General features: G+C 37.4%; 1 protein-coding gene across 1 annotated transcript in view; it reads right to left on the bottom strand.

Moving 5' to 3' along the window:
- The window catches only part of LOC123549521 (H(+)/Cl(-) exchange transporter 7-like), a 150,025-nt gene that overhangs the window by 14,529 nt on the left and 123,051 nt on the right, over window positions 1-12,445 (bottom strand). The window contains exons 16-19 of the mRNA XM_053545268.1: window positions 10,353-10,529; window positions 9,819-9,904; window positions 4,727-4,844; window positions 994-1,065 (exon numbers count right to left, since the gene is read on the bottom strand). Coding sequence (XP_053401243.1) covers window positions 994-1,065; window positions 4,727-4,844; window positions 9,819-9,904; window positions 10,353-10,529 — 453 coding nt within the window. The remainder of the gene's footprint in view (window positions 1-993; window positions 1,066-4,726; window positions 4,845-9,818; window positions 9,905-10,352; window positions 10,530-12,445) is intronic.

The raw sequence follows: 12,445 nt of genomic DNA, 5'->3' as shown, positions 1-12,445 counted from the left end.
AATTTGAATAGCCCACCATCTGATGATGGTGGGCTAAAAATGTGAGAAACGACCTTACAAGGATGCTATAGACCTAGTTAAAAGAGCGACAAAGTGCCCCATTTAAATGAAATGAAGAGAGGATTTTACAAGGCTGTTACAGATAGGACCATACAAGACTGTTAAAAGTTTGATGAATGCCCATCAAGCAATTCAAGAAAAAAGTCATTTCAAGGTACATGTGTATTTCTATTTTTAGCTCTAGCAGCCCCTTAAGGTGGCAAAGTGTCCCCATTTTAACAAATGAAGAGATGACTTTAAAATGATGTTTGGTGACAATCCATCATCTGGTTCATGAAAAGTTGCTTAAAGGGTTTTCTATCTTTAACTCTAGTAGCCCCTAAAGGGGCCAAGTTAGATAAAAAAAATCAATCAAGCAGTTTTTACTGGTGTTCCTATTTAGCTCTAGTTGCCCTAAAAGTAGCCAAGTGCCCGATTTGAACAGGTGCAAGAGAAGACCTTATAATGATGCTACAGACCAAGTCAAGGGGTTCATGAGAATAAGTAAGAAGTTGTTTAAAGGTTTTTCTATTTTTTATTCTTTATAATGATGATACAGACCAAGTTTCATGCAGGTCTATCAAGTGGTTCATAAGACGCAGTTTAAAGGTTTTTATATTTAATGCTCTACAGATCCATAAAAGGGCCAACTACACCCATTTGAACACATTTTCTGGAGAAGACCTTGTAATGATGCAAACCAAATTTGATGAAGATCCATTGAGCGATTCATGAGAATAAATCATATCAACAGTTTTCTATTACCAGAACTAGCAGCCACCCAGAAAGGCCCAAATATGGAACTATTTGAGGGAGAACCTCACAATGACACTATAGACCAAGTTTGATGATGATCCTTTAAGTAGTCCCAGAAAAGAAGTTGTTTAAAGGTATTCTAGACTCCCCCTACTGGTGACATACTGAAACAACAAAAAACGCCTTTATAAAGCTTACCTTATGTTTTAGTAAAACAAGAAGCTGAGATCTCAAAATGAGGCCACGTATTTTGGAAGGCTTGCTGTGGTCCTGAAAATAAAATCTATAAATAACATCAATGTGTAAACTATTCATAATATGCTGATCTTCAATACTCAATATATATCTTATTCATTATAACTGTCAAAATTTATTGGTAAAGGGTACAACCAGCCCTTTTACAACTGGTAACTATACCATCCTCTCTGTGCAATGACGGGACACGTGGGAGACTCTTAAGACAATTACCTCTTCCAACAAGGGACAGGCTTGTTCGACCTTTGTCTCTCTCCTGCTTCCTCATGCCCATAAAAGTTTTTCTTTTGGTGCTCTGGCTTCAGAAAAGTTATTGAGTACCAGGGTTTTCCCTCGGGTTTTTTATTTGGGAGTCCATGGACTCCCATGGCTGCTAATTTAAGGGTCCCTAATAATTTTTGGGGGTCCACAAATTATTGATCTTGAAAATGGACATTATTACTATAAAAATTTACCCTAAAACCGAATGAACTTAATTGTATCTTTTTAATTTAGATAGCAGTTGATTCAATATTTCGGAATGGTATCTTTAAAAATGGCATGAGCTTCTCAATTCAGACTGATTACAAAAGGTGTGATAGTCTTTTTGTTATGATTAATTAGCCAGTAATTACCGGCAATTAACGTGTCACCTCGTGTCAATTATGTTGTTCACAGTTTTATCTCGGTTAAAGATAATACTCGATCCTTAATTAGTATCATAATTTCTGTGATTTATTAATATTTTTTCATCAAAATATTTTAAATTTATATGAAATTAATGTTGTTTAATAAAAAAATAAACCATTCGATCTTTTACGGAACGTAACGGCAATCTTAGATTTTAGCGGTGACAGTTAGCGCGGAGAGTAGTTTCCCTTTACCAAAATGGCGAACATCGATAACAAAACTTGTTTTGAAGTTGGAAAATCGTGTATACCTGTGTACAATGAGCACCCACGATTCCGTGATGGTCCCGGTGGTAAAAAACTGCGCATTTTACATGGGTATCTGCGCAAAGGAGGCTTCAGTGCAAAGGAGTTTCGTGACCGATTTTGCGGGTCCAGTGGGACGCAGAGGCACTAAAAAATGCGAGTTCAAAGCAGTAAAAGCGCGTCAGGGACGCAGAAAACCTGCGTCCGGGAAAACCCTGAGTACATAGGTTTACAAATCCTTAGGCTCTAATTTATATATCTTCACAAAAATCTAGATACCAGATCACATAACAAGTTTGAAATACATATGCTTCATAAAATATGAGTTACATCCAAAAAAAAATTATTATTACATGAAAACTGTTTATAAATGAGCCGTGCCATGGGAAAACCAACATAGTGGGTTTGCGACAAGCATGGATCCAGACCAGCCTGCGCAGTCTGGTCAGGATCCTTGCTGTTCGCGAACGGTTTCTCTAATTGCAATAGGCTTTGAAAGCGAACAGCATGGATCCTGACCAGACTGCGCAGATGCGCAGGCTGGTCTGGATCCATGCTGGTCGCAAACCCACTATGTTGGTTTTCTCATGGCACGGCTAAAATACAAAGCAAACTAGAAAATGCTTTTGTAAAAAAGCGCATGTCTCCCCCAATGCAAAGTCCTATAGGCAAGAAGTTAATAGGGGTCAGGAGCGAAAGTCAAAGAGACACTGATGGTTGGCTGCAATAGGGATCATCTACTTGGCATGTCCAGTAATCCCGCTAAATTTCAACACTCTTGGCCTAGTGGTTCTCAAGTCACTGTTCAGGCTCCTGTGACCTTGACCTTTGATCAAGTGACCTCAAAATAAGTAGGGGTCATCTACTCTGCATGTCCAATCATCCTATTAAGTTTCAACATTGTAGGTCAAGTGGTTCTCAAGTTATTTCCAAAAAATGATTTTACATGAACAGGCCACTGTGACCTTGACCTTTAATAGACTGACCCCAAAATCAATAGGGGTCATCTACTCTGCATGTTTAATCATCCTATGAAGTTTCAACATTCTGGGTCAAGTGGTTCTCAAGTTTTGATATGAACTGGTAATCAATGTTCAGGCCTCTGTGACCTTGACCTTTAACGGAGTGACCCCAAAAACATTAGGGGTCATTTACTCTGCATGAACAATTATCCTATGAAGTTTCAACATTCTGGGTCAAGAGGTTCTCAAGTTATTGATTGGAAATGGTTTTCCATGTTCAGGCCCCTGTGGCCTTGACCTTTAACAGAGTCACCCTAAAATCGTTAGGGGTCATCTACTCTGCATGACCAATCATCCTATGAAGTTTCATCATTCTGGGTCAAGTGGTTCTCAAGTTACTGACCGGAAATGGTTTTCAATGTTCAGGCCCCTGTGACCTTGACCTTTCACAGAGTGACCCCAAAATTGTTAGGGGTCATCTACTCTGCATGAGCAATCATCCTATTAAGTTTCAACATTCTGGGTCAAGAGGTTCTCAAGTTACTGACCAGAACTGGTTTTCAATGTTCAGGCCCCTGTGACCTTGACCTTTAATGGAGTGACCCCAAAATCAATAGGGGTCATCTACTTTGCATGTACAATCATCCTATGAAGTTTCAACATTCTGGGTTAAGTGGTTCTCTAGTTATTGATCAGAAATGATTTTCCATGTTCAGGCCCCTGTGACCTTGACCTTTGATGGAGTGACCCCAAAATCAATAGGGGTCATCTACTCTTCATGACCAATCATCCTATGAAGTTTCAACATTCTGGGTCAAGTGGTTCTCTAGTTATTGATCGGAAATGGTTTTCAATGTTCAGGCCCCTGTGACCTTGACCTTTCATAGAGTGACCCCAAAATCAATAGGGGTCATCTACTCTTCATGACCAATCATCCTATTAAGTTTCAACATTCTGGGTCAAGTGGTTCTCTAGTTATTGATCGGAAATGGTTTTCAATGTTCAGGCCTCTGTGACCTTGACCTTTGACGGAGTGACCCCAAAATCAATAGGGGTCATCTACTCTTCATGGCCAATCATCCTATGAAGTTTCAACATTCTGGGCCAAGTGGTTCTCTAGTTATTGATCGGAAATGGTTTTCAATGTTCAGGCCCCTGTGACCTTGACCTTTGAAGGAGTGATCTCAAAATCAATAGGGGTCGTCTACTACAGCAGCCCTACAACCCTATGAAGTTTGAAGGTTCTAGGTCAAATGGTTCTCCAGTTATGGCACGGAAATGAAGTGTGACATACGGACGGACGGACGGACAGACGGAAGGACGGACAGGGCAAAAACAATATGTCTCCTGGGGGAGACATAATAATTGCTCCATATACAGTCTAACCTCAGAATAATCTAAGTTGACACTGACACACATTCAAATTAAAACAACATTGGTAAAGAAACATCTTTAGAATGGAAACAAAATGCAACAGAACAGTTTTCCTTATGATGGAGCATGTAACTCTAGATAAATCTGTTCTATGTAGTATATAAATATTATTAGGATTGGCAAAGAAATGAAGGTGCTAGAGTGTAAACTTGAAATATGACATCTTTTGATAAATCAATTGGCAGTAACTCCTCACTAACTGGGGGTCATATTTTACAAGTAATCAAATTTGACTAAGATCTTCTTGACATGCACATTTTGATAGGATAGAATTAGGATTGGTGGAGAAATAAAGAAAATTCGAGTATAAACATAGTTAAATATGGCATTAATGATATATATCATTGGCCAAATGTAATGACTTACCCTGCCTTTTGCATTGACCACAGGGAATCCACAGAATGTTTCATTCCTGAGAATTTCCACTATACGACCTACTCTTTCTACTTTATTCACACACAGGGCTGGTGCATTCATTAAATCACTGAAAAACAATAAATTCAGCACGGTGATCATGGAGCTATTAAATCTGCATAAGAATCACAGAGAGAAAAGTTACCTGACTGACTAATGCTATGCAATCCAACAGACTATTGTATGTATAGTTAGCCACTCCAAAGACGTAATATTTAACATTTGAACATTATATCTTTTCAAGTGACCTTTTATCCTTTGTATACATTCTTGCTGATTCAGAAGGGAGATTTTCTTTAAAGAAATATTGGATAGATGGATGATGGGTATCTAACAATCCTAAAAGCTCAACATGAGCACTTCATGCTCAAGTGTGGTAAAAAGTTAGCAAGGAAGAGCAGGTTCTTGTACAATGTACTTCCTTTTAATAGCCTATGTCAGTGTGTGAAGTGCCCTCCTTGCAGCCATGTTTTTTTTTTAAACAAATTTACATGGCTTGAAGAAATTTGTCAGAAGGTCACCCAAGGAACATTGCAATGAAAATATTTTCAAATTGAGCCAGCAGTTTCAGGGGAGATTATTTTCAAACAAAAAAAAGACATGTAAGGAAAACTATCCCCTCTCCCTTCAGGCCATGTTTTTTTTTTCAATGAAAAGGAATTATTTGAAGAAGATTTTCAAATTTTTCAATACAGCCATATAGGAAAAACAAGTCCTTCCCCCTGGTAGCAATGTTTTTTAACGAAACAGAATAATTTGAAGGAACTTGGTAGAGGGTCACCCAAGGAACATTTCTATAAAATTATTTCCACAAGAATTTTAAGGTTTTTCCTATTGGTTATCATGGCAACCAGAATTCTTCACTGACTTGCAGGAATATGATAGAGGGCCACCAAAGGAACACCGCTGTACAGTTTGATCTTCTTTAAAGTAATTGTGGACAATGACAAACGGACAATGGACATCCAATGATCCTAAAAGCTTGACATATGAGTACTTCATGCTCCAGTGAGCTAGAAATGAGATAACTAAAAAAGCTAACAAGAGTGCAAGAATGTCACAATATACGCCCGTCACAGCAAATTTCTTTACTCTAGCACCTGTATTTGCAAATGGAATTTTAACTTTGTGGTTGTTTAGTAATAACTAAGTGTTTTGTTTTTCTAAGTCCACAAAAAAACTCCTTACCAGGTAGAGATACCTTAAAATACACCTAAAATTGGAAAGTAACATCTATGTTGTACCACAGAAAAGTGGTCTTGGTTTTTCCCTACGGTCAATTATAAAAAAGTTACAATATAAGTTATTTATAGTAACAACTAAGGGAAGTTAATCTTAAAAAAAAAAAAAAAAAAAAAAAATCAAAAAAAAAAATTGTAAGTCCTCACAAAAATCTTTACCAGGTAGAGACTGGTCAAAATACACCTCAAAATTGGATGTAGCATGCATATTGTACTACAGAAAAGTGGTCTCGCTTTTTCCCTATGACTAGTAATGAAAAAGTTACAATATAAGCTATATATAGTAACAACAAAGGGAAGTAATTCGAAAGAAGGGAACTGCGCATGACACTTCGTCTCATGATGGTGTTTAATTGTGTCAAGCTACATCAAAATCCCTCAATGCATGAAGAAGAAATGCTTCGGACAAAGTCATTCTTGTATCTGACCTTTGGCCTCTAAGTGTGACCTTGACCTTAGACCTAGGGACCTGGTTCTTGCGCATGACACTACATCTCGTGGTGGTGAACATTTGTGCCAAGTTATATCAAAATCCCTCTATGCATGAAGAAGACATGCTCCGGACAAGGTTTTCATTCTTGTATCCTTTGACCTCTAAGTGTGACCTTGACCTTAGACCTAGGGACCTGGTTCTTGCGCATGACACTCCTTCTCATGATGATGAACAATTGTGCCAACTTTCATCAAAATCCCTCTATGTATGAAGAAGATATGCTCCGGACAAAGTCATTCTTGAATTTGACCTTTGACCTCTAAGTGTGACCTTGACCTTAGACCTAGGGACCTGGTTCTTGCGCATGACACTCCGTCTCATAATGGTGAACAACTGTGCCAAGTTTCATCAAAATCCCTTTATGCATGTAGAAGATATGCTCCGGACAAGGTCTGTGGACGCCGCCCGCCCGCCCGCCAGGGGCGTTCCCATAATACGTCCCGTTTTTCAAACGGGCGTATAAAAAATGAGTAAACTAGAAAATGCTTTTGTAAAAAAGCGCATGTCTCCCCCAATGCAAAGTCCTATAGGCAAGAAGTCAATAGGGGTCAGGAGCGAAAGTCAAAGAGACACTGATGGTTAGCTGCAATAGGGATCATCTACTTGGCATGTCCAGTCATCCCGCTAAATTTCAACACTCTTGGCCTAGTGGTTCTCAAGTCACTGTTCAGGCTCCTGTGACCTTGACCTTTGATCAAGTGACCTCAAAATAAATAGGGGTCATCTACTCTGCATGTTCAATCATCCTATTAAGTTTCAACATTGTAGGTCAAGTGGTTCTCAAGTTATTTCCAAAAAATGATTTTACATGAACAGGCCACTGTGACCTTGACCTTTAATAGACTGACCCCAAAATCAATAGGGGTAATCTACTCTGCATGTTCAATCATCCTATGAAGTTTCAACATTCTGGGTCAAGTGGTTCTCAAGTTATTGATCGGAACTGGTTATCGATGTTCAGGCCCCTGTGACCTTGACCTTTAACGGAGTGACCCCAAAAACAATAGGGGTCATTTACTCTGCATGAACAATCATCCTATGAAGTTTCAACATTCTGGGTCGAGAGGTTCTCAAGTTATTGATTGGAATTGGTTTTCCATGTTCAGGTCCCTGTGGCCTTGACCTTTAATAGAGTGACCCTAAAATCGTGAGGGGTCATCTACTTTGCATAGCCAATCATCCTATGAAGTTTCATCATTCTGGGTCAAGTGGTTCTCAAGTTACTGAACGGAAATGGTTTTCAATGTTCAGGCCCCTGTGACCTTGACCTTTCATAGAGTGACCCCAAAACCGTTAGGGGTCATCTACTCTTTATGACCAATCATCCTATTAAGTTTCAACATTCTGGGTCAAGTGGTTCTCAAGTTACTGACCGGAAATGGTTTTCAATGTTCAGGCCCCTGTGACCTTGACCTTTAATGGAGTGACCCCAAAATCGATAGGGGTCATCTACTTTGCATGTACAATCATCCTATGAAGTTTCAACATTCTGGGTCAAGTGGTTCTCTAGTTATTGATCGGAAATGGTTTTCAATGTTCAGGCCCCTGTGACCTTGACCTTTGATGGAGTGACCCCAAAATCAATAGGGGTCATCTACTCTAGCAGCCCTACAACCCTATGAAGTTTGAAGGTTCTAGGTCAAATGGTTCTCCAGTTATTGCTCGGAAATGAAGTGTGACGTACAGACGGGCGGATGGAAGGACAGACGGACGGACAGGGCAAAAACAATATGTCTCCTGGGGGAGTCATAACTAAAAGGTATGGAAGACTGATATGATTGTTGTACTCTGCAGAACTCTGCGAAAAATCCAACCTGGCCTTTATACCAACTAGGTTTTATACCAATTAGTCATGTGAAGTTTCACTGAAGTACAAGTACAGCCACGCTTTTTTAACAAGCCTAATATGTGTGCATGCCTAGACAAACAGTAAAGGTAAAAACAGAATTTCAAATTCTTTTTATTCAGAAATCCATTCTCTGAAATCTCAATTATAAGACATTTTATACTTCATTCAGAATAATTATCATTTGGTTTAACTATTTTTGTGTTCGAAACAATCAACAAAACAAGAATTGAAAAAGTTTGCAAAAGTTATGGAACCAATCCACAATCATTATCAACACAAGGAATTATATGCCTAGCCTTTGTTTTATCACTCACAAACTCATCCAGTTTTTACTGTATGATGTATCAAACACACATACACCTAGCCTTTTTTTCTGCATTAAATAGAAACCTACCTTAGCCTTAATTGTATCATATGAAAACAAATGTAGTCTTTACTGTATCATATAGAAACCTTCCTTGCTTTAAATGTATAATGAAGAAACCTGTTTACTTTAACTTTATCATAATAAAAACCTACCTAGCCTTTTTGCTTTAAATGAAAGCATACCCATACAACTAGCCTAAAGTCTGTTATATACAAACCTGTATAGCCTTTACTGTAACATACAGAAATCTACCTGGTCTTCATATTATCATGTAGAAACCTCTGTTGCCTTTTTGTATCAAATGGAAACATATATGAGCCGTGCCATGAGAAAACCCACATAGTGGGTTTGCGACCAGCATGGATTCAGACCAGCCTGCGCATCCGCGCAGTCTGGTCAGGATCAATGCTGTTCACTTTCTCCAATTCCAATAGCAGGCTGTCTAGCATACCCTGACAAAAAATTAGGGCTAATTTTAGGGCAATTTGTACAAAAAAATAGGGCTATAATTAGGAATTTGGTACAATTTTAAGGAAATTTTAGGGCTAAATTTAGGAATCTTCAAATTAAAATATGGACTTTAAAGACCATGTAATGTGCTTACCTTTATGTGATTGACATAAAAGTAACTCACAAATAGTGCTTTATTTACAGAAAAGACGTCTACCACTGGTAAACTGCTTTGAACTGTGCTAAACTGTTTTTTTCTGAATCAGAAGAACTTTTAAACAACATTTAAAACATTTTCTCTTTTTGATCATTGCAAAAAAGTTAAAAAATTAGGAATTTTTGTGAAAAAATAGGGCCCTTTTAGGAATTTCCTTTGATTTTTTTAAAAAAAATAGGAATTTTAGCCAAATTGGAAAAAAATAGGAAAAAGTAGGAATTTTAGGGACGCTAGACAGCCTGCAATAGGCTTTAAAAGCGAACAGCATGGATCCTGACCAGACTGCGCGGATGCGCAGGCTGGTCTGGATCCATGCTGGTCGCAAACCCACTATGTTGGTTTTTTCATGGCAGGGCTCAATTATTATGGTCATAACACTATCACACAGATACACACCTTTTCTTTTCTGAATTAAACAGGCACCTACCTAGCCTTTATTGTATCACAGAGTGCTGGTGGGTCCCAGGGAAGCAGGGGTAAACCTAAAACTTCTATATTCATATCATACAGTCCCTGCAAAAAAAAAAGCATTCATTCTTTTACATAGAAAATACATTTTACATTATGAAAATGACACTAAACAAGCATTCTTTTTAACTACGATAGAAGCTGTTTCCGGAACAGGTTTGCAGAAAAAAAAAATGCTGAAAATGCTGAAAATCAGTTCTGCAAATATGTAACTGACTACATGTGAGTCCAAATCTCATCTTGCATAAAGTTGTTTAGTACACAATATCTTAAGTCAGACTTATCAATTAAATACAACATCACATTTATATTCTGGTAATTATTACTCTTCAGACCTGGTTAGAAATCATTTTTATACCTATATGTGACCATGTACTGGGATTTCATGAGAATATTAAAAATTCCATACTATCTGTAAGAATGTAGCTCTAAAAAAGGAAGTATAAAAATAATTAGAATATACTATATCATATAAGATAAAGTGTGTACTTACTGTAGATATGAAATCCCCGACCCATTTAGATATCATGAGCACAATCATGATGGGGAGACCAAACGAGATCTCTCCGGTACATTCTACAATGATCACAGTCAAACTTATCGTTGTACGTAACACGCCACCTAGCTGAGATGCTGCACCAATCAATGCATACTTTCCTACCTCCATCTCCTGAAGAGTCAGAAAAGAGAGCCATATAATCTAACAACCTGCTCTTTTCAGCTTTTTATAAGTAAATACTGAGACATAAAATGAAAAGAAAGCTTCTGATTGTCTTCAAGACAACTAAAGTTTAGATTTGGGAAGCAACTAATAAATTCTGTAAGATTAGTATAAATAAAAGCAGACAGTTCATGCATACTAAATAAAAATTGCAGAAATGGTGTTATTCCCCAAAAAGAGTATTTTGTCACTAAACTGGCCTCTATTTTTCCTTTCTTTTCAACACAGAATAAATCTCCCCAAAATGTACCCAATTTATACAGGGATATTACAATATCCATCCTGTCTAGCATTAAAACATACAGAACAAAACAGATACATCTTTCTGAACATAAACGTTAAACATTACTCGTAATTGGTACATTTTACATTTAAAGGTGAGTTAGGTGAGAAAGGTGAGTTATTGTCCTGGGGTTGAACAAGTCTTGTTTTTTCTTTCTTTCAAACTTGGTTCCAAAACAGAGTGGTATTAGATTTAATTTTTTTAACTTCCTTCAAAGAACAACTAATATACATGAACATTCAAGTTAAGATTAAATCTAAACGTAAATCTAATCTAAAATGTAAATAAATGCAATGTTTTAGATATTATTATGCTGTACCTGTAAATTATGACAATTTAGAATTCTTCTTTGTGGAAACATTATAACTGAGCCGTGCCATGAGAAAACTAACTTAGTGCATTTGCGACCAGCATGGATCCAGACCAGCCTGCACATCCGCACAGTCTGGTCAGGATCTATGCTGTTTGCTAATGGTTTCTCTAACTGCAATAGGCTTTGAAAGCGAACAGTATGGATCCTGACGAGACTGTGCGAATGTGCAGGCTGGTCTGGATCCATGCTGGTCGCGTATACACTATGTTGGTTTTCTCATGGCGCAGCTCATATTCACTTTTATTTGCAAGTTCTTTCCTCTTGAATTCAAAGTATTCATGAAAATTTGACAAGAATTGTGTCAGTACAGTGGAGTCCGCTTATTTGCATAACCAATTTGTCAAAGCAAAATATGCGAATAACCGGGCTATTCGTTTATCCGAATATATGTATATGGCATCTGTTTCGGTATGCTTCGGCCGCTCTAGGAGCAATGGTTATTACTTTGAATCAATACGGCAACATTAATTAGAAAATGTGTCACTAATGGAGTGATTAATCATACCTGTGTATGTTTTAAACAAATAAAGCTGTAAACGACAATATTTTTTATTTACAACTGACTGGAATTTACCCGCGAATCGTACAGATATCAAAACGCCATGCCGGTAATTTTCCATTCCAAGAGCACGTGCGACCTATCGTAATGCCTAACTTACAACGCCGTTACTTTTGTTCATCGACACGTACACAAAAAACGCGCGTCAGGCATTCATTTTTTTATTTTATCGCTTCAGATTTTCAACACGGATTGAGAAGTAATATAGTTTGAATTCTATAACGATTTAAAAAAGGTTTTAACAGAAATGTTGGCAAAATTCTATAAAAACGGTCGAATTTCATAAAATTACTTGCAAAATTTCAAACAGCGCGATCCTAAATACTTATTACTTTCTAAAAGTAAATAGATGATACAAACTATGGGCATAAAATTCAGCCTTTTGACCAGAAAGTACAAAAAACAGAATAGAAAAATCTTAAATAATGAAAAGGCAGCAGCAAATTAAAAATATTTTTGCACAGATTTCTGTTACGCGACCTCGTGAACGTACATAGAAAATGCGGTTAAAAAACAAAAACAATAATGTTGTTCCGTATTTTTAATAAGTTTTGAATGAATCTTTGTACATGTATTTTTTGACTCGACACTTTATAATAAGATATTCTTCTCAAACCATTTTGTAATTTCCTTGAGGGCAAATAGGTCAC

The sequence above is a fragment of the Mercenaria mercenaria genome, chromosome 6 (assembly GCF_021730395.1).
Source record: "Mercenaria mercenaria strain notata chromosome 6, MADL_Memer_1, whole genome shotgun sequence".
In the NCBI taxonomy this organism is placed as follows: Eukaryota; Metazoa; Mollusca; class Bivalvia; order Venerida; family Veneridae; genus Mercenaria; species Mercenaria mercenaria.
The sequence above is the reverse complement of the archived record's forward strand: the minus strand, read 5'-3'. Positions and strand labels throughout refer to the sequence as shown.